Here is a 27,690-nt window from a genome sequence, read left to right on the forward strand (position 1 = left end):
GTTCCAATAAAATGTCATGACCTGAAGCCACAGGTGCTTCCAGATCTGCTGTGCATTTCCAGCATTTCCTGTGTTTATTTCAGATTCCCAGCATCCAGAATATTTTGCTTCTATATTTCCATTTTTTTATCGGTTGTTACTGTGGGATAAATTTTATATCTGCCTGGCCCTTGCACTGTGTCTGTGTCGGATATGAGGTGTACATGTCGGTCTCTAACATACATGTGTGCCTATGGAAAAGGACTGCCTGTGCAGACAGTTTCTACCCTGATCCTTACAACTCCTCTCACACCAAGTGAGATCAGACAGATACAGGCTCCCTTGCACAGATACAGAAAGATGTCACACAGACACTAGCATTAGTCTAATTTTGGGCACCAAACCTTTGGAAATACTTGAAGGTTTTAGAAAGAGTGCAGAAAAGCTTTATAAGAATGGTTGTAAGGGTGAGGGGCTTTAGTTACAATGTTCAAAATAATGAGTGTTCTAGACATAGTAGATAATGATAAAACGGTCCTGTGGGCAGTAGGCATCGATTTATGGTGGTTGGCAAAAGTACTAATGGAGGAATCAGGAAAAATCTTTTTATGCAGGAAGTCATTAGGATCTGCAACTCACTGCCTGAGAATGTGCTAGAGACAGTGGAAAGTGGGTTTGTCAAAAGGGAATTGGATAAGCACCTGAAGGGAAAAGGTTTGCCAGGCTGTGGTGAGAGGGCTGGGGATCAGAAGTAGCTGAGTGGCTCTGGTGGAGAACAACAACAGACACGAAGGGCCGAATGGCCTCTTGCTGTGCTGTAAGTATTCTAAGCGTGTATGTATTTAATTGTAGGATTCATTCTGTCTCACTATCTCTCTGGTAAAGGATTTGAGTGTCTGATTCATTATGTATCTGTCAGTCCCTAGGGATGTGTGTGTATGTTTCACTCTGTATTGCTGTCTCTAGTACACTGTGTGAGTGTGAGGTGAATATACTTCATTGGGCCATCTGGTCGAATTGGTACATTATTCCACAAGATACTCCACCCAGAATACTTCATGTACCATTATCTGCTGATCCATGAAATCCATTCTCCCTCCTATACTTACCTCGCTTTCCCTTAAATACAGCTGCGCTAATCGACTCAACTGCTCAAGGCGACAACAACTTCCAAATTCTACAGATTCCATAAATTATATTGAATTTGTTAATCGGATTTAATACTCATATCTCTGTGTCGACCCTATCACATCCCATCACTTATTCCTCACATTGGCCTGTTTCTGCAACACCAACAGTTCATGTGAGTTCCCTCCGCTCTGTTGCAGTTCTCGGTTCTAGCCAGTAGAGGTCAGCACACTCTGCTAGGTCGAAGTTTACAGATCAGAGATGGACACAACAGGCAAGAATTGTTCACATTATATTGGGAGGGGAAGGGATTTATTCTGTATCTGTCACTCACTGGTGCTTTGTGAAAGACACTCTGAACCTGTCAGTCTTGTTTACCGTATGTGAGTGTGGATACATTCTCTGTGGAACTGTAGGTGAATGTTGAATTCATTCTGCTTCTGTTGATATCTGGTACAATATATCTGAGTCACAGTCAGTCTGTATCTTGCATTTCCAGGTGCTGCATGAGTGTTGGGTCACGTTTTGAGCCTGGCAGTGGAATGGTGCGTGTGCAATGGATGTGTTCTATCAGTCACTTTCTGGTATTGCAAGTGAGCTCGGTACTCACTGTGAATTTCTTAATGGTGGTGGTGGTTTGTGAGTGTTCATGTGTTTCACTCTTTGCCAGTCACTGCTACTTTATGTGAATGTGGAAACCATTCAGAATCTGATTGTCTCTGGCATTCCTGGGAGTGAAGTTTCAGACTGCACTTGTTATTCACTGGAACTGTGTAGGTGTTTGGCAGGCATTCTGATCTGTCACTAGGGGAGTAGGTGAGTGTAGGATTCATATTCCAAATTTCATTGTCTCGCAGTCTATAGGAACTGGGCATGATTTTGTACCTGAATGTCTCTGGTGTTGTTTTTGAGCAGGACAATCATATATATCTGTCAGGCTCTTCTAATGTGTGGGTTTAATTCTGGATCTGTCAATGGCATTCTATGTCTGTGGTATTGTTATGTAGGTTGGGAATCACATGTGTCTTTCATTCCCTCGTGCTGTTTGTGAGCATGAGATTCATTCCATATCTGTCATTCGGATTAATTCTGTATCTGTCAGTGTCTGCTACTGTATGAAATTGTGCGATTCAATTGGTATATTTCATTCACTAGTATTGTATGTGGAAGTGGATTTATTGTGAGCTTGTGTGTGTGTCTGTGTGTGTGTGCGTGTGGACTTCCATTTGTTTCTGTCAGCACTTGTTACTCTATGTGACTCTTGGACCCTTTCTACAGTCTCTCAGTGGTATCATTGGTGTGTCAGAAAAATTTTGTATCATGCACACTCAAATATTGTGAGTGAGTGCAGTGAACAGCTTGTGTCTCTCAGCATCTGGCACTGAACATGTGTTTGAGAATTATTCTCTATCTGTCAGTCTCTGGTACTCTGGGTGGGAATGGGATTTATCATGTAACCTTCAGTGTCTGGGATTGTTCGTAAGATTGGGTTAATTGTATATAAATTTCCAGCACAGCCACAGGCCACTAATGTGGTCAGCTTAAGCAAACTATATGTGGGAGTTTTGGCGCAGTATTAAATCTATGTCATTTTGAACACAATTGGGAAAGATAATGCATCCTTTAATCTGATACTGGATGGGTGTGCAAGTGTAACTCAAGTTGTACTAATCGATTTGATCTGTGACATTCAGTCTGATTCTGAGTAAGAACTTTGACATGAACGTAAAATGGAGCTCAGTCTGGAATTGTTACAGTATTTCCATTTGACACTGTGTGAGGATGGAGGATTAGTATGTAATCTATAGCTCAGTTCATATTCATCAAATTGATATTGTCTATTTTAGTTTCATAATCAGGGTGAGTTTTAAACTAGAAACTGAATTTCTGTCTCAGGTTATCCTAGCTTTCAGGATATCTCAAACTGATAATGTACTTGAGATTTGAACTTGTATCTCAGATATATGTCACGACACATTATGGGAATTAATAGTGCAATTTATAAACTCATGGCATGTGCGAATACTGGACTGGTAATTAACATGAATCTCAGCGTGCATCATTAAGGTTTAGCCTGTGAGCTTGCAACTGGAAACATGTCAGTTTCACCTGATATTTAACTTGTAGCGAAGGCAGCACTATTGTGAGACTGACCCAGTGAGAATTTGATAGTGGGTGAGAATTTGGACTGGGATTTATGGACACTCCAGTCTGCGGGTGAAATGGATACTATGTCTATCTCTCCTGCTCTGTTTGATTCGTGGATGGAAAATGACTCAGGATGTATTTATGCTGCCTGAGACTGTGAAACTGATGACCTGTCTGTGTCTCTGTGCTCTGTCAGTGATAATGTACATACTGTGTGTGAGAAGGAGCTGGCGGGAATCTTCATTCCAATTTGGCTGGACGAAACATCTCATTTATTCTGGTTCCTTCAATTATTTGCCTGCTGGAAAAAAGGATATTTTAGAATTCATCTACAGGTGAGGTATAAGATACTGATTCCATGAGTTTAATCTCTTGATCAATAATCATTATGAATGGTCTGGGAAGTCTGGGAAGAGTGCCCTCTGCAATTACCGTCGTCGTGAAGCAGTCTCGGAAGAGTTTCCATAAATTCGGCCAGTGGTCAGGGACAGGAGGGTGTGACTATGAGTGGCACAGGTAGAGGAATCCAGGAAGTAGCACTGCAGGAGCCTCAGTCCTTGCCATTAACCAACAGGTTTGAGATTCTTGCTCCCTGTGTGGATGAGAGCGGGGACTGTAGGGAGGATGAGCAAACTGACCATAGCACCATGGCACAGGGAGCCATTCAAGTGGGGGGAGAAAAGAGAAATGTAGCTGTACTCGGGGATAGTATAGTTAGGGGAATGATACTGTTCTCTGTAGCCAGGATTGAGAGTCCCGAAGGCTGTGTTCCCTACCTGGTGCCAGGGTTAGGGATATCTCATCTGGGATGCAGAGGAACTTGGAGTGGGTGGGGAAAGATCCAGTTGTCGTGGTCCACGGAGGCACCAACGATAGAGGTAGAACAAGGAAAGAGGTTCTGCTGAGGGAATACAAGCAGCTAGGGGCTAAATTAAAAAGCAGAACCAAAAAGGTAATAATCTCCTACCTGAGCCACAAGCTAATTGGTATCGGGTCAATAAGATTAAAGAGGTGAATGTGTGGCTCAAAGTTTGGTGTGGGAGAAATGGGTTCAAATTCATGGGACATTGGCACTAGTACTGGGGAAAGAGGGAGCTATTCCATTTGGATCAGCTCCACTTTAATCAGGCTGGGACCAGTGTCCTGGCGAATTGTATAACTAGGGTTGTAGATAGGGTTTTAAACTAAATAGTGGCGGGGGCTGGGGTTCAGTTGCATGGAAAGAGAAAAATCAATGTTTAAGGAGAGGGTAAGAGTGCAGGTTAGTGACGAGGCTGATTGTTCCCAAGAAGTGAAAGGAAGGGACAGAGTGTGTGAACACCATATTGCACCAAAGAATCATAAAAGCATAGGGACAATTGAGAACAGGGCAAACTTAAAGGCTTTGTATCTGAATGTGTGTAGCATTCAGAATAAAACTAATGAGTTAAAAGCACAAATAGAGATAAATAGGTTTGACTTGGTGGCGATTACTGAGACGTGGTTACAGGGAGAACAGGTAAGTGAGCTGAATATCCAAGGGTACTCAGTGTTTCAGAAGGATAGGCAGGAAGGAAAAGGAGGTGATGTAGCATTGTTAGTAAAGGAAGGGAACAGTGCTATAGTGAGGAATCAAATAGGCACTGGAGAGCAAGATGTAGAGTCAGTGTGCGTAGAAATAAGATTTCATGCATGAATTGCTGAAAGCTAGTATACAGGCACAGCAGGTAATAAGAAAGGCAAATGGATTTGTGGCATTTATTGCTAAAGGAATAGGGTATAAGAATAGGGAATTGTTGTGGCGACTTTACAAGGCATTGGTGAGATTGCACCTGGAGTACTGTGCACTGTCTTGGTCCCCTTACTTGATGAAGGATGTATTTGCATTGGGAGCAGTTCAGAGGTGGTTCACTAGATTGATTCCAGAGATGCGGGTCTTGTCATAAGAGGAGAGATTGAGCAGTTTAGGCCTAAACTCGCTGGAGTTTAGAAGTGTGAGAGGAGACCTAATTGAGATGCTAAAGGGGATAGACAAAGTAGACATGGAGCACATGTTTCCCCTTGTGGGGCATTCTAGAACGAGAGGCAATAGTTTTAGGCTGAGGGGTGATAGATTTAAATCAGGGGTGAGGAAGAATTACTTTTCTCAAAGGGTTGTGAAACAGCTGAATAAATTTAAGGAGGAGATAAACAGATTTTTAATTAGTAACGGGTTGAAAGGTTATGGGGAGAGGGCGGGAAATTGGAGTTGAGGCCGAAATGAGATCAGCCATGATTGTATTGAATGGCGGGGTAGGCTCGAGGGGCTGAATTGCCTACTCCTGCTTCTTGTTCTTATGTTCTTATGAATGGTTTGAGAGGCTGTAGCCAGATTCTAGCTCTGATTGGACAGACCCTTCTCGATCCAATTCTCAACTAATCAGAGAGCCAGGTAGAAGAAACTGTAAGTTCTGACTGGCTTATATTTTCATATTTGAAAAGCCTGCCAATTTCAGATCATGTGTGGATAATTCTATTTCCAGCAATTTCTGGTACTGAATGAAACTTTGGGATTCATGCTGTACCTTCTAATTCTGTGACTTGTACATGAGAGAGGTTTGTTCTATATCTGTCAATCTCCATTTTTTTTATGTGATGGTGGAATTAATTCTCTATCTGCTAATCTTGTACCATGTGAGACTATAGGATTCTCTCTGTATCTGTCACTTGCTGAACTGCATGTGTGTGAGGGATTTATTATGTATCTGTCAGTCTCTGTTTCTGTATGCAAGTGCTGATATCAACCTGTACTGCGGAGTCTCTGCTCTGCTCTGTGAGTGTGGTCACATTCACTGTCTGTCATTGTTGTGTGTGACTGTGGGATTCATTCTGTGATCATCAGCCCTTGGGACTCAGCCAGTGTGAGAGTCAGTCTGCATCTCTCCATCTCTCATCCATTGTCAGGTTAATTCTGTAACTGACATTCATTGGAGCTGTGTTGTTATGGCCTTAATTCTGCATCTGTTAGCCTCTGGTTTGGGATGTGGATTTGGGACATATTCCATATCTGACAGACTCTGGTGCTGAATGTGACAATCAATTTAACTTTCTATCTGTCAGTCTTAATGCAAAATAATTTGTAATTGTGTATCTGTCTGTCTATGGTACTGTATGTGAGTATGGGATGAATTATGTACCTGTCAGTCATGGAACTGAATGTGATTTTGTGACCCATTCCATCTGTCAGTCCCCAGAATTACAAGTGAATGTGGAGCTCATTCGGAAGCTGCCAATATCTGGAAGTGAGTGTGAGTTTGAGGTCAGTTCTGCAGTCATCTGTTTTTGACTACATGTGTGCTTCATTCATTCTGTATGTAACAGTCTCTGGGCCTGTAACCAAATGTTGATTTCTCTCTGTATCTGTCAGTTGTGGGACTGTGTATGAGTGCAGGATAAATTATATGAATGTCATTCTCTGATACTATGTCAGTGTGGGATTCGATTTGCTTCAATATATCACTTGTGAAATAAAAAAGTGTTCTATTCCGTGCTTCCTTTCAGTTACCTGTAAAGTGCAATATTGTTGCATTCAATCTGTATGTGTCCAAGTCTTGTCTTGCATTTGGATTTATTATTCTTTCTGTATCAGTAGGTCCAGGGTAATTTACATGAGAGGGAGATTAATTGCAACCGTAACATCTGTGAATGTGGCACTCAGGCTTTTGCTGTCCATATCTGGAAATAATTGTGTCACTGATGTTGATTTTACTTTTTTCTTCATCTATTAATGTCTGTGAATGAGATTTGTCTTCTGCCTGTCAGTCGGTGGCACTTTAAATGACTGCTTTTGGTCTGTGCCTTATTGTCTTTATCTGTGTGTAGTCCTGTGGGGTTTCTTTTCTACATTTCAGGGTTTGGTCCTCTGTATAAAGTGGGATTAATGCAGTGTATGTCAGTTTCTGGTGAGTGTGGACATACCTCTGTATTAGTCAATCTCTCAAACTGAATGTGAGTGTGCATTAATTCAGTTTTCATCAGCATCTGGCCCACACTGAGGGTGGGAATCATCCAATATTTGTCAGTTTCTGGTATTGTATGTGAATGTGCTGCTTCATTCTGAGTCATTGCCTTGTAAAGGGTGTGTGTGGGGGGTTTATTTCTACCTGTCACTGTGCAATACCGAATGGGATTATGAGCTTCATTCTGTATTTTTCAATCTCTACTGCTCGATGTGAATGTGTTTATTTTTGGCCGTCAGTCTCAGGTACAATAAGAGACTCTGGAATTTATTATACCTTTGCCAGTCTCTGATAGGGTATGTGACAGTGGGCTACATTCTACATCTTTTACTCAATGGCAATGCAAATGAAAGTAACTTTTATTCTGTATTTGTCAATCCCTGGATTAAATGTGTATTTGGAATTTGTTGTTCTTATGTCTGTTTCTAGACTTTCATGTGTGTGTGGGGTTCATTCTCGATCTATGTGTCTCTGCCATTGAATGCAAGTGTGGGAGTTTTCTGTATTGGTACCTAACCTGCATCTCAGGCATGATCTACAGGCTACATTCAGTAGTTCTGTGTGAGTTGTGCAGTGGTATTAAATTTGTATCTGTGAGAACAAATTGAAGTGATAATATTCGCATCAATCTGATGCATGGTCCATTATGTAATTCCTGCAGTTTGAAAAAAACAGAATTCATACTTTAATTGTACATTCTAGTCTAACACTTCGTCAGATTTTGGAACTGGTATTTAATGTGTAGCTCACTCTACATTCTGTGGTGCTTAGTAGCAATTCATCCTGCATCTTACACTAAGGTAAATGTTGTCTGATGTAGTTAATAACTGGCCAAGGTGACTCCGTGTATTTAAATCAAATAGTGGCTGTGCTTTTGCCCTGGGATTGATGTACCTAGTCCTCAGGTGTACTGGGTTGGAGGGAAATGGAATCAACTTCCCCAACCAATGATCTTTTTGACTCTTATATTGAAAGGGCGCCTCTCAACCTTGGGGTCTATGTCGGTCTCTATATGATATATTTTGGCCTAAAGACCTGGCAGTATCTCTGGGCTTTGTGAGTGATATTGTACTTACTGTGAGTTGGAATCATCACGCTACACTTTTCCTTGTTTCGAGGAATCATCCGGTTCCATCAATTCTTTCCGTACACACAGAAAACATAACTCCATTACCCGAAGAATAGGTGAAGTAGAAGATACAAAAGTGATCAATGTATTTTAAAAATAACTTATTATAACGAACAATCAACAAAGCAAAACTAGCAGCATATCAGTGTCTGACCCCATCACGGTACTGGAGCAATCTGTTTCTGCTCATCTGCTATTTTGAGCGGTTTTACAACAATTTAATGACATTAGAAACAACCTGTCCTGTGCACTGCTCCTTGAATTAGACTATCCGATGGAGGAGTGACTTTCGCAAGAGTCAGGTTTCTATTTGCTGCTCCCTTTCAACTAACTGTACACCTGGAAACAAGCAGGCACAGTTTTAAATGTCTCTTTCACACTTCTCACCTGGTGCCTGAAATTGATCTTCTTTGTGTAACTGGAAACATTGTTACTGTGCGGCTATTTTCCCCGCCATTCTCTGTCCAATAACAAGGGACAGTGGGAGCCGGAACTAAGCCAGGAAGCTTCACTCGGGTTTGGGGAGAGAAAGCAGCAATGATCTTCAATGGCGAGTTCTTCTCACTCTGTCCAGACACTGCTCGAGAATGGCCTCTCCCTTCCCCCCGCTCACTCCATGTTCCGGGAGCAGCTCGTGTTCCAGGGAGCCCATTAAAAACAGCCGCCGCCTCCGCCTCAGCTGCCCGGACACTCAATGCCAATCTCTGAGCATATCTGCGGACGCGGCTCCAAACCGATGCGCTGCTTTAAGCAGATGCTGTTTGTTCACTTCCCTCTGGGGCGGTGATGTCTCCGATCGCTGCTGAATTAAACCCTATTCCGCTCACTGAGTGAATGACACTCTCGGCCATTGTTGGGGGAGGGGTTGCGCATGCGCTCTTATCCTCATTGTGACGACACCGCGGAAGGTTTAAAAAACGCATGCGCAGAACTCCGCGGCGACAATTCAAACGCTAAAATCAATGGGAATTTTCCCCATTTCAATCTCATCACAGAGAGAACAAAATCTCCGAACCTGTGTCGGCGCGGGGGGCAAGGGGTGTTGGGTGCGAGTGGTCGTGTGGCGGGGGTACACTGGTGGGTAAAGGCCGCTTTACAACATCAATTTTAACCCGAGATTCCCCCAGACAGCTTGTAAAATGCTGGAACCGTGTGTGTATGAGGATGGTGATGTTACTGAGGATGATTCCTGTTTTAGAATAGACTGTGTTTAGGTCGGAATATTACTGAGTGTTAATTATAACGAGAGCATATTTCAAAGCCCCGGGTTTGCGGAAACTCCTGACTGTGAAGCCCGGGTCTGTCCGGGTTTGTGTCTCGGTTCCATTGGTAATAAACGGGTTGAAATTGGCGGTTGCAGAAACTGGAGGAGGAGCTGAAAGATCAGGGGCTGTTCTCTCTCTGTCTGTCATTCCGGCTCTCTCCCCCCTCCCGCTCTCTGTTTAATCTTCACTCTGTCTCCTCCCCTCCCTGCTCTCAAACCGCGTTTTTCAGTCAGGTCGGGGCGGGCTCTTTAAAAGAGGAAAGTGAAGCAGCTCGTGTCTCATATTCTGCAGTGATCTGAGTGAAGAATCATCATGTCTGGCAGAGGGAAAGGAGGCAAAGGACTCGGGAAAGGCGGAGCAAAGCGGCACCGCAAAGTGCTTCGTGATAATATCCAGGGCATCACCAAACCAGCAATCCGCCGCCTGGCTCGCCGTGGCGGTGTCAAGCGGATCTCGGGTTTGATCTATGAGGAGACTCGCGGGGTGCTGAAGGTTTTCCTGGAGAATGTGATCAGGGATGCGGTCACCTACACTGAACACGCCAAGCGCAAGACGGTCACTGCCATGGATGTGGTGTACGCTCTGAAACGCCAGGGCCGCACTCTCTATGGATTCGGCGGCTAAACAACTCGACCCTTTCTACCAAACACACAACAAAGGCTCTTTTCAGAGCCACCCACCACCTCACAGAGAGAGCAGAGACCTGGGAACGGGAGCTGGGATGGGCTGTGATCGGGAATGTTAGTGAGTGTCTGAAACAGAAAAAAGAGGACTAACGAAGAGTGAAACGGACTACAAACGCTAACTCTTTTCTATCCACAGAAGCTGTGAGACATACGGAGGTTTCCAGCATTTTCTGTTCTTAATTCAGATTTCCGGCATCCGCAGTATTTTTCATTTATTTTAGTGCCTGATTTGTTCCGGGGTTCGGGGGGATGTGCTAAGTAACTCGATTTAATCGTTGTTTATTAACCTGGATGGCACATTCTCCACTGACGCTGAAAAACCTCTCCACTACTTCACATATTCCAAATGTTTTATTCTCGGTGACACCAGCCGTTCAATGCGTCAGTGGAGTTGAGGTTACAATCAGATCATCCATGATTTCACTGAATAGGATCAGTCTCGAAGGGCTGAGTGGCCTCCTCCTGCTCCGAAACTCAATGTTCCCACGTCTGTTCGTGAAGTTACTGACAGGGTTTGGGAAACTGAACAGTTTCAGCTCAGCCACTCGGCGACCTGGAATTCCCGCAGTCTGAGTCGGACTCTAGCTCTGATTGGTCACCGTCTTCTTTGTCTAATTCTTAACCAATCGCAGAGTCATGTGGATGAGGTCGAAAATTATGATTGGTTTATTTTTCTTCGAATTCGAAAAGCCCGCCAATTCCAGTGTTGGAATATACAAGATAACCTTAATTTTCAGGCAACAATTTTTAATCTCTCACTTTATGATCTGTTATATGGCACTCCCTTTCACAAAATCTTGGCGCTATTTTAGGAACAGTCTGAATTTGTCAATCTCCTTTCAGGAAATGGGATCTGTCAGGCCGGGAACAGCTGGAGAATCGAGCCGGTCCCTTTCCCCGCTCATTATCGTCATGATCTGCCCAGAAAGAGGGCAATGGGAAGGGGTCTGAAGCCCCCAGCACCGGTTCCATTTTATTACCCACTCCAGACCTCGAAGCGAGCGGCGATTTTAAGGTTTGGTTGTGCTGTAGGGAGCAATGGACAGTCCTTCAATTTTTGCCTGCGAAATCCAGCACTGACTGTACACAGTTCAAACAACAGACTGGTGTTTCTGTCCAAAAATGTGGAGGTTCACCAGGATGATGCCGGGTTTAAAAATTTTCGGAATAGGTTAAATGAACAGGAATTTCATTCGGGTTAGGAAATAATGATTTGCAGTGAAAATTTTTAATTTTAAAAATGGAAGAACAAAGCCTTCTGATGTCGAGGCGGTAAACAGCTGGAAATAAAGGCGGAATTTTTGAAATGAGCGATTAAAAACAACTCGACCAATGGAGACCTGAGTTGCCAGGGATTAGTTCATTGGTTAGATTTTGGATAAAACTGCCTGGGTGTAATGCTGCAGCCAATTACTGTTCGGGGCGGTTCCTCACAGAGTTTAAAAAGGCGGGTTGGAGAACAAACTATCTTAATAGTTCTTGCATCTCACACTGTGGTGAATCTATTCAGAAAATGGCCAGGACCAAGCAGACAGCGCGCAAATCGACCGGAGGAAAAGCTCCCCGCAAACAGCTGGCTACCAAAGCGGCCCGGAAGAGCGCTCCAGCTACGGGCGGAGTGAAGAAGCCTCATCGCTACAGACCCGGCACTGTGGCTCTGAGGGAGATCCGCCGCTACCAGAAATCCACCGAGCTGCTCATCCGCAAACTGCCCTTCCAGCGCCTGGTGCGAGAGATCGCTCAGGACTTCAAGACAGACCTGCGCTTCCAGAGCTCGGCCGTCATGGCCCTGCAGGAGGCCAGCGAGGCTTACCTGGTGGGGCTCTTTGAGGACACCAACCTGTGCGCCATCCACGCCAAGCGAGTCACCATCATGCCCAAAGACATCCAGCTGGCCCGCCGCATCCGCGGGGAACGCGCCTAAAACCCGGCTTCAGCACCAAGTACAACAACGGCTCTTTTAAGAGCCACTAAATCGACAAATGAAAGAGCTGCGATATCCTGTTTACAAATCCAGCACTTAGACATTGCTTAGATACAGTTCACTAAGTTGCAACAGTTTATTTTTTGTTCTCTACAAACCTATTTTGTGGGATTGACAATCACAGACGATGCAGTTGTAAATTGTAGCGCAGATGGTGTCTTAATTTCAACAGAAAATTGGGACTGCGGTCACCTTAGTGCTCTAGGATACTTACAATAAATGGCGGCGCTGATAATGTATTAAATACTGCGAGCAGACATCAATCCCGGGCAAAGGGTGAGCTGCGGGTTACAAGTCAGTGCCCAATAAAGGCAACGCCCTGAGCAACAAACGTGTATCCCTCCGGTGCACAGATATACCATAGAATATAAAAGAATTTGCATAGCACAGGAGGCCATTCATTCCTTTCGTGTCTGCATTTGCTCTCCAAATGAGTGTTATGACCTAAAGCTTCCCCCCGCCCCCAGGTCTGGCAGCATCTGTGTGGGGACAGAGTTACCGTCCCGAATCGGCATTACGCTTCATCAGAGCCAGAATGAAATGAGTTCAGACAGTGAGCAGCCCTTTCAATGATCCTGTGAGTGGCTCTGAAAAGAGCCTTTGGGTTATTAGATTAAGGAATGGCCGCTTCACTTGGTCTTCGAGGCCGCAGCGGCGCTGGTTTTCTTGGGCAGCAGCACGGCCTGGATATTAGGCAGCACCCCGCCCTGAGCGATGGTCACCCCTCCCAGCAGCCTGTTGAGCTCCTCGTCGTTGCGGACGGCCAGCTGCAGGTGTCTGGGGATGATGCGGGTCTTCTTGTTGTCCCGGGCCGCGTTACCGGCCAGCTCGAGGATTTCAGCCGTCAGATACTCGAGCACAGCAGCCAGATAGACCGGGGCTCCGGCACCCACACGCTCAGCATAGTTGCCCTTTCTCAGGAGCCTGTGAACACGGCCCACCGGGAACTGCAGTCCAGCCCGGGAGGAGCGAGATCTGGCCTTGGAGCGAGCTTTACCGCCGGTCTTTCCTCTTCCAGACATTTCACAATCTCACAAATAATTTCACAAAGAATGAGGAAATGCGCTCGCATTCGCTTCTCTTATAGCTTCGGGAGGAATGGTGCTGCGGGCATTGCTGATTGGTCACTTTGTTGCTGCATCTCATAATGTTGTTCACATCACCAATCAGATATCTACTGAACTCACCAATCCGGAGACTCTACGGATGAGGGCGGAAAATTACGGCGCCAAATTTTGAGATTCCAACTGATTTTTCTTTCAAATTTTAAAAGCCCGCCAAATTTGTAAAAAAGAAGCCAAAAAAAAAACGGACGAACATAGTACTAATTGGATAAAAGCAAAATACTGGTGATGCTGGAAATCTGAAACAAAAATACCTGGAAAAATTCATCTGCGGAGAGGAACAAAGTTGACGTTTCGAGTACTAATTGGAAATGGTTATTCAGTATTTAGTATTCGAATGTTATATTCACTTCATCTCTCTCTCTTTCCCTGGACTACATTTTTTTGTATATTTCAGTTTTTGATTTTCTGTCTGGGTTTATGTGTATCTGAAAACAAGTCGAAAATAACGGCGCAAACTTATGGAATTTTTTTTTTTATTCGACATCGAAATTACCTCCGATATATTTATAAAACAAGAAATACATTTCATATAGAAAATCCAGCTAATAGTGAACACGGTCTGACGACAAAGTTTTACAAATGTCCGTCCCTGATGGGACTATTTCACATTTTATCCTAAATTCCAGATCCGCTTTAAGAATCCGGCATCAATTCGAGATAATCTCGATCCGTCATGAAACCTTCTTAGCAGCCGGCTGAAAGTGCCATTTACATCGTTCTGCTGATAGACGGGAAATTGTAGATATTTGTGACAGCCAAAATTGAACATACTTGGAGTAAATTTGCCAGCGTCGAGACTGAAGGTTGCTACACAACCGGTGCTTACAGGAAATGAACTGATCGATTATTGAGGCCAAACTTGATCCAAATTGGAAACTGAATCATTTACGTTCTATTCGCTCTCTCTCCAAAACCAGGGAAAGGGGTCGAATATGACGCGTCTTAAAACAAAGCGCAGAGGGTGAGCGGCAAGTCATTAATTTATGGGGCATCATTAACGAGACCCAACAATTGAACGAGAATTAAATCTACATTCACGTGAGGGAGAGGTCGAGTGTGTTCAGTTCTGCCGAAGGGTCATAAAGACTCGAAACGTTAACTGATTTCTTCTCCACCGATGCTGACAGACCTGCTGAGTTTTTCTAGGTAATTCTGTTTTTGTTTTAAATCTACATTACCGAGAATCTCTGATTGAAACGTGATCAAAATAACAATTTCACAATTCGAAATGCTTCATAGCTAAAACATAAATTTAGAAGTAATGAAATCATATAGCTTTTTCAGAGAGATTGTGGGTGGCTCTTAAAAGAGCCGTTGTGTTATGAATCAGTTCTGGGGTTTTACTTGGAGCTGGTGTACTTGGTCACCGCCTTTGTCCCTTCCGACACGGCGTGCTTGGCCAGTTCCCCGGGCAGCAGCAGGCGCACGGCGGTCTGGATCTCCCGGGAGCTGATGGTGCTGCGCTTGTTGTAATGGGCCAGGCGGGAAGCCTCACCCGCGATGCGCTCGAAAATATCGCTCACGAACGAGTTCATGATGCTCATGGCCTTGGAGGAGATGCCGGTGTCGGGGTGAACCTGCTTCATCACTTTGTAGATGTAGATAGCGTAACTCTCCTTCCTCGACTTTCGCCGCTTCTTGCCGCCTTTTGCTACCGGTTTCTTTAAGGCTTTCTTGGCTCCCTTCTTAGGAAGTGGTTTCTTCTCATCAACCATCGTCACTTTCAGACACAGAATAAAACAAACTCCTTCCGAGCGCCGATTAAATAGACAGTCTGACAGACCTATGCTAATGAGGAATGGGGAAACAATGATTGTGATTGGTTATTTAAAAGAATACAACAGCCAGTTATTTTGTACTTTTCTCTGATTGCATATTTAAAGACAACAAACAAATTTCGACTTCTCCACCAATCATTAGCCCTTTTACTACAAGCAGGAAATAAATTTTATCAGGATTCTCTCCAGTCCCAGTTTGTGAAGATACACCGGGAATTGTCGTCTGGTTGCTCGTGTGAGGGGCCCTTCTCCACAGAGGGACTGAACGGAAATGCGGGATTCCTCCTGGAACTCTTGTAACGTGTGCGAATTACTCACTGGGATATTGTGTGAGTATGTGTGTGTGAGTGGTTGGGGGTTGAGGCTGTGGTACGCTGTGTGAGTGTAGAATTTATTCTGTACCTGTCTTTGGGGGTGTTTAAGACTCATTGTGCGTCTGTCAGTTCCGGATGAATGTGAGTGAGCGGGGGATCCATTCTCAATTTGGGAATATATGCTATTTTGGATGAACTCCGTATCTGTCACCTGCGGCTTAAATATGTGAGTGCAGGATTTATTCTCTACCTGTCAGTTTATTGAACTACAAATGAGATTCACACCGTGTTTCTCAGTCTCTGACACTGTAGATCAGTGTAGCATTGATTGTATATCTTTCAGCCTGTGCTACTATCCGAGTGTGCACTTTTCATTCACTCTCAGAGCTTGGGACTGTGTTTGAATGTGAGATTAATGCTGGACATGCCAGCATCTGATCCGCAATGTGAGTGTGGAATTCAGTCTGTATCTGTCAGTTTCTGGTATTGAATGGGAATGTGAGTCATTGTCAATATCTGTGAATCTTTTGAACATATTCTGCATCTGTTTGTCTTCAGTGCTGAATGTGAGATTACTTCAATCAGTCAGTGATAATGTATGTGACTGTGGGATTAATTCAGTCATTCGGTGGTGCTGCATGTGAGAGTGGGATTAATTCAGTCATTTGGTGGTGCTGTGTGTGAGAGTGGGATTAATTCTTTCAGTCGGTGGTACTAAAATAGATATGAACATACGAACCAGGAGCAGGAGTAGGCCCCTCAGCAGCTTGAGCCTGTTCCGCCATTCAATAAGATCATGGCCAAGGGATAGGCAGTGGCAGATATTTAAAGGGATATTTCAGAATGCACAAAATACATGCATTCCAATCAGAACCAACAATTCCAAAGGGAGGTTATGTAGATGTTTAAATAAGAAATGAGTTAGTCCTATAGAAAGAGCATTTCGGGAATTGAAAATGCAAAATAGGGAGATGGCGGATGAACTAAACAGGTATCGTGCTTCAGTCTTCACCATAGACGACACAAGTAATACCCTGGAAAAAGCTGTAAATCAGGAAATGGAAGGGAGGGAGGAACTCGTGGAAAATTACAATCACCAGGGAAGTGGTATTGAGAAAATTATTGGAGCGTCGGGCTGTGAAATCCCCAGGTCTGGATGGATTTCACCCCAACTTCTTGAAAGAAGTGGCTCGTGAGATTGTTGGTACATTTGTTTTAATTTTCAAAATTCCCCAGATATGGGGAAGGTTCAATTAGATTGGAAAATAGCAAACGTAACTCTTTCATTCAAAAAGGGAGGGAGACAGAAATTAGAAAGCTAAAGGCCAGTTAGCCAAACATCTGTCATAGGGAAAATGTTACAAGCTATTATTATATATATTAGGGCACTTAGAAAAATTCAAGGGAATCTGGCAGAGTTAACATGGCTTTGTGAAATGAAAATCATATTTAACCAATTTATTGGAGTTCTTTCATGGAGTCACATGTGCTGTGGATAAAGGGGAACCGGTGGATGTACTGTATTTAGATTCCCAGAAGGCATTTGATAAAGCTCCACATCAAAGGTAATTGTGGAAAATAAAAAGATCACAGTGTAGGGGCTAACATATTGGCATGGATGGAAGATTGGTGAGCTAATAGGAAGCAGAGAATTGACATAAATGGGTCCTTTTTTGGTTGGCAGGATATGGTGAGCGGTGTGCCAGAGGGATCAGTGTCATAGAGTTAACTAGCACAGAAACAGGCTCTTCAGCCCATCGTGCCCATGCCAGCCATCAAATCATTGCTGGGCCCTCAACTTTTTATAATGTATATAAATGACTCGATGAAGGGACTGAAGGAATGGTTACTAAATTTAATGATGGCACAACGATAGTTAGAAAGTAAGTTGTGAAGAGGACTTAAAGAGGCTACAAAGTGACATAGAAAGTTTGAGTGGGCAAAGCTCTGGCAAATGGAGTATAACTTGGGGATATGTGAAATTGTCCATTTTGGCAGGAAGAATAAAAACGAAGCTCCTTATCTAAATGGTGAGATATTGTAGAGCTCTGCGATTCAGAGGGATTTGGGTGTGCTAGAGCATAAATCACAAAAGGTTAGAATGCATGTACAGCAGGTAATTAGGAGAACTAACAGAATGTTAACATTTCTTGTGAGGGGAATTGATTTCCAAAAGAGGGAGGCTGTACATCAGTTATACAGGGCACTGGTGAGACCACATCTGGAGCCCTGTGTACAGTATTGGTCTCTTTATTTAAAGGAAACATTTAAATGTGTTCGAAGCAGTTCAGGGAATATTTATTAGACTAATACCAGGAATGGGCCGGTTGTCTTACGAAGAAAGATTGGACGGGTTAGCCTATCTTTGTGACTGGAATTTAGAAGAGTAAGAGGGGATTAGATTGAAACCATTAAGACACTGAGGAGTCTTAACAGGATGGATGTGGAGATGATGTTTCGTCTTGTGGGAGAAGCTAGAACTAGGGGGTCATTGTTTAAAAATAAGGGGTTACACATTTAAGACATTGATGAGGAGAATTTATTTCTCTGAGTGCTGTGAGTCTTGGAACTCTCTTCCTCAAAAGGCAGTGGACGCAGAGTCTTTGAATATTTTAATGGTAGAGCTGCATGGATTGTCGATTAGCAAGGGGGTGAAAGGCTATCAGGGGCAGACAGGAATGTAAGGGTAGAGTTCACTTTAGCTAGCTCTGCTTTCATGCCCTCATTTAAGTTGAAAATACTCGTCATGGATGCGCTCATTTCTCCATCCAAAAAAAGTGTAAAATTCAATCACATTATGAACGCTGTTACCTAGAGGTACCTTCACTATGAGGCTCTCATTTAATCCTGTCTTGTTGCTCAATACCAGGTCTCGAATACCCTGCTCTCTGGTTGGCTCCAGAATGTTTTTTTTAAGAAAGTATCCCAAAAACACTCTATGAACTCCTCATCTACGTTACGTTTGTCCATCTGATTTTCCCAGTCGATATGTAGATTGAAATCCCCCATGATTATTGCTGTACCTGTCTGACAAGCTCCCATGATCTCCTCTTTTATACTCTGTTCTACCGTGCAGTTAAATAGTCACCTGACCCACAAGTGACTTCTTGCCTTTATCATTTCACGTCCCAACCCAAACCTGAATCATCCTGGATTTCTGAATTTAGGTCATCCCTCTCTAATGTGCTAATACCATCATTAATTAACAGATCCACCCCTACACCTTTTCCTGACATATTTCATTCCTAAATATCACATACCCTTCAATATTCAGGTCCCAAACTATGTCACCCTGTAGCCATGCCTCTCTGATGGCTATCAGATCATTCTTATTTATTTATATTATCAGTTAATTTGTTACGTTTCAAATGCTACATGTGTTTAGATACAGAGCCTTTAGTTTTGTCCTTTTATTCTGTAGCTACAAGGCTTATCTGCTGATTTACTCTTAGATTTATGCTATTTCTCCCTTCCTGTCATGGTCTGTTTATCACTTCCCATATTAATACCTTTCTTTCTTGCCTTGTCTCTTCTCTTTGAAAATGTGATCCTTTCCACTATTCAGTTTAAAACCCTCTCTACTACCCTAGTTATGCAGCTTGTGAGGACACCAGCCCCAGCACAGTTCAGGTGTAGACCATCCCAACGGTACAGAAAAATCTGAAAGAACACCCAAAACTGGTGCCAGTGGCCCATAAACTGGAACCCACTTCTCCCACACCAGTCCTTGAGCCTTGCATTCATTTCTCTAATCTTATTTGTCCTATGCCAGTTTGAACATGGCTCAGGTAATAATCCTTTGAGGTCCTGCTGCTTAATTTTGTGCCTAGCTCCTCATACTGACTATGCAGAGCCTCCTTCCTCATCCTGCCCATGTTGTTGATCCCTACATGGACCATGATCACTGGATCCTCCGCCTCCCACTGCAAGTTGCTTTCCAGCCCTGAACAGATGTCCCTAACCCGGGAAATGATACAGGCAGGCAACAGAGCCATCTGGACTCTCGCTCTTTGCTACAGAGAACAGTGCCAATCCCACTCAATATACTGCCCCATACTACCACTACATTCCTTTTAATGTTCCCCCAACTTGAATGGCTTCCTGTACCACGGTGCCATGGTAAATTTGCTCATCTACCCTGCAGCCACTGCCCTCATCCAAACAAGCAGGGAGAACATCAAACCTATTGGACCATTGCAGAGGCTCACACTCCTGCCCTCTGGGTCCCATTACCTGCCTCGTTCGCAGTCACACCCTCCTGTCCCTGACCATATCAGAAGAACCTACTCTAAGATGTGTGACTGCCCCCTGGTATAAAGCATCAAGGAAACTTCCCCTCTCGCTGATGTGTCACAGAGTCTGCAGCTCAATGAATCTGAGCTGAATTTCCTCCAGCCACGAACATTTACTGTAGACATTTCCTCTGGATCGCAATGTTATCCAGGAGTTCTCACATGCTGCAGCCTGGACACATCACCTATCATCCTTAATGTATTTTAAATAATTACTTAATTATGTTATTCAGTTATGTATGTTACATTCTTATATATTTTATTTACTTTACCACAAGTTTTTGTACTATTTTCAACCTTAGGGATAGTATCGACCTTATACATGTACCGGATATTCATCAAACAGCTAGCTCCTTTCGCCTGTATTAGAGCAAGAACCAATTCCTATGGGGTGAGAAGGATAGAAGAAGGGAACAATTACCTGCTTTCCTCCCCCACCCTTCACCGAGCTCCTATCCCACCAAACTCCAAGTCTTCACTCAGTTAGCTGAGCTGCACTCGGTTTACCTTGGCTGCACTAAAGAACCCTGAATTTATAGTAAACTGAACTGAGGCAACAGTAACCAGATAGAAAACAAAAACAAAAATACCTGGAAAAACTCAGCAGGTCTGATAGCATCTGCGGAGAGGAACACAGTTAACGTTTACCAGACTGAACCAGTTAGTTAATTAACTACTCAACTCCGACAACTGAGAGTGAGCTTGCGCTGTCTAAACTGAAGAAAGAATTTAGCCTGTTTACACAGTACTTTCCAGTTACTGCTAATTGCAGACTAGATTAGATTTTAAGAGCAAAATTTAAGAACGAAATTAACACTTACATCTCCCCCCTCACCAAACTCAAGTCCTTAGCCAGCTTGATCAGCTGCACTCTGTTTGGCACTGTATGTATGAGTGGGATTAATTCTGTCAATCTGTGGTACGGCATGTGAGAGTGGGATTAATTCTGTCCAGCGGTGGTACTGTATGTGAATGCAGGATTCAGTCTGTCAGTCTTTGATACCACATGTGAATGTGGGGTTAATTCTGTCAGTCTGTGGTACTGTACGTGAGAGTGGAATTCATTCTGTCAATAAGTAGATTGTTTGTGAGAGTGGGATTAATTCTGCCTGGTGGCTATACTGTATGTGAGAATAAGATTGATTTTGTCTCTGTCAGGCTCCTGGCCTCTGTCTGAGTGTTATATTCATTCTGTAACTCTCAATTCCTGATGCTGTGCACGATTGTGGGATTCATTTGTCTCTATCAAACCTTAGTTCTGAACGTGTGTTCATGAATGTTTTGTGTGTGTGTAAGTTTGTGGCACTGTGTGAATTTCAGATTCTTTTTCCATCTCTACATCTCTGAGACTGTTTGAGGTTCATTCTGTACCTATCAGTCAGTTCCACTGTGTGAGACATGGGATTCATTCTGCAGTTGTCTATCTCTGGCACTGTCGGTGAGTGTGTGATTTATTCTGTTTCTGTGTATGTCTGGTGCTGTGAGTGCCTTGGACTTCATTCTGTATGTGTCAGTCCCTGGAAACATGTTGGATTTGTTGGGTACTTCACAGCGTCCAGTTCTTTGTGGATGTGGAGTTTATTCTGTCACTCTCAATCTTTGATGTTGCTTGTGACTCTGGGATTAATTGTGTATCTATATTCAATAGTTATCTCAGGCATGGTGTTGTAAATGAGTTAACATCTTAAACCTTTTAGGAAGTAAAACAACCATCCAAAGCCTTACGCAGTCTGGTTTACATGTGATGTCAGAACAAACCTCAGTTATTTGCTTATCCCTGAACTGCCATCTACAATGTCCAAGCAAACCATTCAGTTCTATTCAAGAAGGCCGCTCACCAATACTTTCTCCAGGGCAATTAGGAATGGGCCCACATCCTGTGATTTAATAGAAGAAAGCTCACATCTCCTACAGCCACCAGTCTGAAAATTTCACCACTCCAGTTTTAAATTCAAATATTCACGATCCATTCCTTCTTTTCAACAATACAACAAAAGATTGTCAATCTTATCAAGTGGTATTGATACATATAAATGTTAAAGCCTGTAATTATGTGACCTCATGATGTGAATGATGAGTCTCACTAATGAATAGTGCAAAATGGAAGTCTGGATGCAAATTAAATTCAATGGTTGGAAATCAGGTAGAGCGTGTGTGTGAATATGTCATTTACATCCTGGACAGATCAGGCTTCTTACTGGGATTGTGAACTTGAAAAATGTGAGGCTCTAAACCAAGCAACCCACAGTAGCTCCCTAGAGTTAAAAGAAGGAAGCATATTAAACTGGAACCAAACTAGTTAATTGCTCATTTCAGAAGATTAGTCAAATAATAGCAGGTATACTTCAGTAGGAGGATTGGAATAGGGAACAGACACAGCTGAGGGCAACCATATCTGCTATCAAAGAATGTAAAGGGTACTAGAGAAGAGAATGGGAGCTGACTGCAGTGGGGTGGATCCCATGATAAAACTGAGGGTTTATAAAGCTGCTTTGTAACAGTTTTGCAGACTGTAGCTGATGCCGAATTATCCCTATTGTGGTTGAAACCCCATTAGTAACCAGCATTGGCTGAGACAATTAACCCTGGGAAGCATTCATTTTCAGTGGAAATGATTGATGTCTGTAAAGGCAGCCAATCCTGTACAACGTGGATAGATTATTTGAGTGGGATAGGCAGGAGATGTATGTTTTCAAGAAGGAGTTAGATATAGCTCTTGGGGTGAAAGGGATGAAAGGATATGGGGAGAAAACGGGAGCAGGCTATTGAGCTGGATGATCAGCCATGATCATGATGAATGGTGGAGCAGGCTCGAAGGGCCGAATGGTCTACCCCTGCTTCTATTTTCTATGTTTCTAGGAGGGACATAGAAAAAAAGAGAAATGAACAAAAAAAAGAGTTAACATAAGTCAAAGGAGGAAGAAGTTTTACTGCATGAGAAAAGGGGTGCTGATTTGTTGGCAAGTTGATTCCAATTGTTCGAGGTGTTGCCATGAAGAATTCACCGGGAAACTATTGCCCTGCATGGTGTTGTTTAATTCAAGGTAGGCACAATGGACATGTTCCTTTTGCCTGCTGATAACAGGGCCCTGCACTTGGATATATGTAGCCTCTAGCATGTGCAAGTGAGCCACATTGTGAAGAATAAGGAACTTCAGGTACTTAGTTGGTGAAGTAGTGACCATTTTCCTCAGAGGAGTGAGGGTTGAGAGGAGAGGGTAGAGGTATTCAAAATTATGATGAGTCTGGACACAACAGACAGAGAAAAACTGTTCCAACTGGATGGGACAAAGACCAGAGAGCACAGATTTAAGGTAATTGACAGAAGCAATGGATACTTTTTGGAGAAACGTTTTCATGCAGCGAATGGTTATGATTTCAGATGTGGGTCCTGACACTGCTAGAGGCAGATGGAATCAAGGTAGTCAGGAGAGAATTGGATTATTATCTGAAAAGGAAGAATGTGCCGGGTTGTAGGGAATGACACTAGATGTTTTACTCATTTGAAGGCCTGATGTAGACTCAAAGGGCTGAATCTCATTGTGTGCTATGATAGCAATACTGTGTGCATGTGCATGTGTGTGCAAGTTTAGGTGTGCTTGATTATCCTTCTGTCAAACTCTGATGCTGCATGTGAATGTGGAATTTATGTTTCTTTTAGGAGTGCTACTGGGTCTGAATGTGGGATTATCTAGATTATGTTAAGACAGTTCAGTCGTCCTGTGTGCAAATCTGAAAATCAGACTGTTAGTAGCATTCTTTAATAGTGTCTGTGTGTGTGTGTCATTCCAATTGTATTTGTGATAATTTCTGACTTTCATTGGTACCATATGTGTGTGTCAGATTGATTAATGTTATTCAGGCTCAGGTATTGTGAGTGAGTGTAGTAATAGTCTGCATCTGTCAGTGTCTGGTAATGGACCTCTGCTCAATAATGATTCTGAATCTGTCAGTCTCTGCTACTCTGTGACAGTGTGGGATTCATTACATCGCCTTCAGTCTTTTGGATTGTTTACCAGTCTAGATTCATTCCATGTTGAAATTTCAGTACAGGAATAGGCCATCGATATTCTTGGTTTAATGGAATAATTGCGAGTTTGGCCTTATATGAAATCCCGTTCTGTGTAATTTTTTTAATGTGAAACTCCATTGTTATGCCAGTGTAACTCCGTTTATACTAATCAAATTAACGCTGTGTCATTCAATCTGTTTCTGAGTGAGAATTTTAAACTTGGCTGTTGAGCTCAGTTTGCAGTGATAGAATTAATACAACATCTATCAGTCTGATACAGTGTGGGTTTTTCGGATTGCTCTGTGATTTGTATCTCAATCTGTACTAATCATTTTGATACAGTATCCCTTAGTTTAATAATTTGGGTGAGTTTCAAACTAGAATCTGAGTTTGTATCTTTCAGTTTGATCTGGTAATAATGTAATTGCAGCTAAGACTGATTCCCTGATCAATGCTGCCACCATCACCTCCACTTTTTCCTTCTCGATCTTTTTCTGAAAACCGTATTTGTAAATATTCAGCACCCAGTCCTCCCTTTTTTTAACCCACGTTTCTTTCAGTGCCACTACATCATATTCCCACATTGCCATTTGTCCTTCAAGCTCATCAACCTCATTTATCACACTGTGTGTTTACATACTGGACAGAGGACTGGAAAATCGCTAAAGTAACCCCCCTGTTTAAGAAGGGAGTGAGATAAAAGATGGGAAATTACAGGCCGATTAGCCTGACCTCGGTCGTTGTTAAGATTTTAGAGTCCATTATTAAGGATGAGATTTCAGAATACTTGGAAGTGCATGGTAAAATTGGGCAAAGTCAGCATGGTTTCATCAAGGGGAGGTCATGCCTGACAAATCTATTAGAATTCTTTGAGGAGGTAACGAGTAGGTTAGACAAAGGAGAACCAATGGATGTTATCTACTTGGACTTCCAGAAGGCCTTTGACAAGGTGCCGCACAGGAGGCTGCTCAGTAAGATAAGAGCCCATGGTGTTAGAGGAAAGGCACTAGCATGGATAGAAGATTGGCTGTCTGGCAGGAGGCAGAGAGTGGGAATAAGGGGGTCCTTCTCTGGATGGCGGCCGGTGACTAGTGCAGTTCCACAGGGGTCAGTGTTGGGACCACAAATTTTCACTTTAGACATTAATGATCTAGATGAAGGAACTGAGGGCATCCTGGCTAAGCTTGCAGATGATACAAAGATAGGTGGAGGGACAGGTAGTATTGAGGAGGCAGGGAGGCTGCAGAAGGATTTGGACAGGTTAGGAGAATGGGCAAAGAAGTGGCAGATGGAATAGCACCTGGGGAAGTGTGAGTCATGCACTTTGGTAGGAAGAATAGAGGCATAAACTATTTTCTAAATGGGGAGAGAATTCAGAAATCTGGAGTGCAAAGGGACTTGGGAGTCCTAGTCCAGGATTCTCTTAAGGTTAACTTGCAGGTTGAGTCGGTAGTTAGGAAGGCAAATGCAATGTTGGCATTTATTTCGAGAAGACTAGATTATAAAAGCAGGGATGTGCTGCTGAGGCTTTATAAGGCTCTGGTCAGACCACATTTAGAATATTGTGAGCAATTTTGGGCCCCGTATCTCAGGAAGGATGTGGTGGCCCTGGAGAGGGTCCAGAGGAGGTTCACGAAAATGATCCCAGGAATGAATGGCTTAATCTATGAGGAACGTTTGAGGACTCTGGGTCTATACTCGATGGAGTTTATAAGGATGAGGGGGGATCTGATTGAAACTTACAGAATAGTGAAAGGCCTGGATAGAGTGGACGTGGGAAAGATGTTTCCATTAGTGGGAGAGACTAGGATCCGAGGGCATAGCTTCAGAGTAAAGGGAAGACCTTTTAGAACAAAGATGAGGAGGAACTTCTTTAGCCAGAGAGTGGTGAATCTATGGAATTCATTGCCACAGAAGGCTGTGGAGGCCAGGTCATTGAGTGTATTTAAGAGCGAGATAGATAGGCTCTTGATTGGTAAGGGGATCAAAGGTTACTGGGAGAAGGCGGGAGAATGGGGTTGAGAAACTTATCAGCCATGATTGAATGGTGAAGCAGACTCGATGGGCAAAATGGTCTAATTTCTGCTCCTATGTCTTATGGTCTTATACATGCATTGTAAACTTGTCTTTGCATTTCTCATAGTGCTTCTTAATCTGCCCCTATCTAATATGGCATTGCTTCCTTCTCCAGTATTATCCATCGCTCACCCTCCTCTCTGTCCTTATGACTTTTTGGTTCTGCTGTAAATTGTTGACTAACCTCCTGCCAATTTAAATTAAATCCTCACCAACCAGATTACTGAACCATAAACTAAAATTGGACTTGGTGCCTGTGCTTGCAAAGTACAATGGATCAGAACTCCAACAAGTTAACCTCTTGGCCACCTCTGCTCCCTGTGAGTGACACTGTACTTACTGTGTGTGAGGAGCTGACTGCACTTCCCCTTGTGTTGTAGAATCACATCATTTATTCTACTGCTTTCAAGTATTTGCCTATCGGAAGAAAATGTGTTTATTACAATTTATGCAGAGGTGAGGTCGAAGATACAAAGAAACCAAAGCAATTATTAAATTAATAATCATTCCGAACAACCGCAAAGTCAGAGGTTCAAGAAGGCAGCTCACCACCACCTTCCCAAGGCAACTCGGGATGGGCAATAAATGCTGGCACAGCCAGTGAAGCCCACATCCCATGAATGAATTAAAAAAAAGATAAGACAAACAGAGTCAGTGTCTGAATCCACTGCAGTCCTGCAGCACTCAGCTGCTAAACACCAGGGACTTTGTTCCTGTTACAACAATTTCCTGCCATCCAGAAACAATCCACTGCTCCAGGAGTGGGACTGAGTGACGGAGCAGGGACTATTGTGTAGGTCAGATTTCTAATTGCCGCTCCCATGGACTAACCGTTCAAGTGAAAGCAAACAGCCGCTGTTTAAAATGTGTCTCGGCATTAGCGGCTGTTTTAAACCATCTTCTTCCACTCACAGGCAGTGCTGGGGAGGGCAGCGCGCATGCGCAGAATGCTGCACAAGTTCCGGAAACACAAATATTGAACATTCCAGCACAGAACGAGGACATTCGGCCCATCGTGTCTGCACCAGCCACAAAATAGTTTGCTCCAGCCTCACGTCATTTTCCAGCTCTTGCTCCGTGAGTCCTGTCGGTCCCAGCAGCTCAGTGCAGATCCAAGTGTTTGTTAAAGGCAGTGATGCGCTGCTGTCCCCCAGCTCTGCCTGGGACTGGAAGAAGATGGTTTCAAACAGCCGCCAATGGAGAGATCCCGCTCCCGGGGGAAGGGAACAAACAGCAGCCTCCTGGGAGGAGGGAGACAGAATGGCAAGAAGCTGTTATTGAAAATCATTGCTGCTTTCTCTCCACAAAGCAACAATGAACATTTCTGATAAAAGCAAAATACTGCGGATGCTGGAAATCTAGAACAAAAAGAAAAATACCTGGAAAAACTCAGCAGGTCTGACAGCATCTGCGGAGAGGGATACAGTTGACGTTTCGAGTCCGTATGACCCTTCATCAGAACTAAAAAATATAGAAATGAGATGAAATATAAGCTGGTTGAGGGGGCTGGGACAGGGTAGAGCTCGATAGGGGGCCAGTGATAGGTGGAGGCCAAGAAGAGATTGCCAAAGATGTCATAGACAAAAGGACAATGGGGTGTTGGCGGTAGTGACATTATCTAAAGGATGTGTTACCTGGGATGTTAGGGGGAAATAAAGGGTTACAGTAATTATTAGGGGGAATCTAGGGATACAGTAAGAACTTATTGAAAGGGAATGAATTACTTAAAATCTCCAAGCACATTGGCAGTTAAAGGTTACCAGATGAACCTTGCACAGCCTTAAGGGCCTGCAAA

General features: G+C 43.4%; 4 protein-coding genes across 4 annotated transcripts in view; 1 reads left to right on the forward strand and 3 right to left on the reverse strand.

Moving 5' to 3' along the window:
• Window positions 1-11,825: 11,825 nt before the first annotated feature.
• On the forward strand, window positions 11,826-12,237 carry LOC144670469 (histone H3). Its single transcript, XM_078532964.1, has one exon. It carries the CDS (start codon window positions 11,826-11,828, stop codon window positions 12,234-12,236), a length of 411 nt encoding a protein of 136 aa, XP_078389090.1. The 3' UTR covers window position 12,237.
• Window positions 12,238-12,925: 688 nt separating this feature from the next.
• LOC144670418 (histone H2AX-like) lies at window positions 12,926-13,318 on the reverse strand. Its single transcript, XM_078532896.1, has one exon. It carries the CDS (start codon window positions 13,316-13,318, stop codon window positions 12,926-12,928), a length of 393 nt encoding a protein of 130 aa, XP_078389022.1.
• Window positions 13,319-14,600: 1,282 nt separating this feature from the next.
• The window catches only part of LOC144670420 (histone H2B-like), a 528,756-nt gene continuing 515,666 nt past the window's right edge, over window positions 14,601-27,690 (reverse strand). Inside the window, exon 2 of the transcript XR_013573872.1 lies at window positions 14,601-14,681. The gene's annotated coding sequence lies outside the window, so the exon portion shown is untranslated. The remainder of the gene's footprint in view (window positions 14,682-27,690) is intronic.
• Window positions 14,757-26,773, reverse strand: LOC144670417 (histone H2B-like). Its single transcript, XM_078532895.1, has 3 exons — window positions 26,727-26,773; window positions 26,236-26,312; window positions 14,757-15,206 (listed from the first exon to the last, which is right to left on the reverse strand). Exons 1-3 carry the CDS (start codon window positions 26,771-26,773, stop codon window positions 14,764-14,766), a joined length of 567 nt encoding a protein of 188 aa, XP_078389021.1. The 3' UTR covers window positions 14,757-14,763.

This window comes from Cetorhinus maximus, chromosome 31, assembly GCF_964194155.1.
Source record: "Cetorhinus maximus chromosome 31, sCetMax3.hap1.1, whole genome shotgun sequence".
Lineage (NCBI taxonomy): Eukaryota > Metazoa > Chordata > Chondrichthyes > Lamniformes > Cetorhinidae > Cetorhinus > Cetorhinus maximus.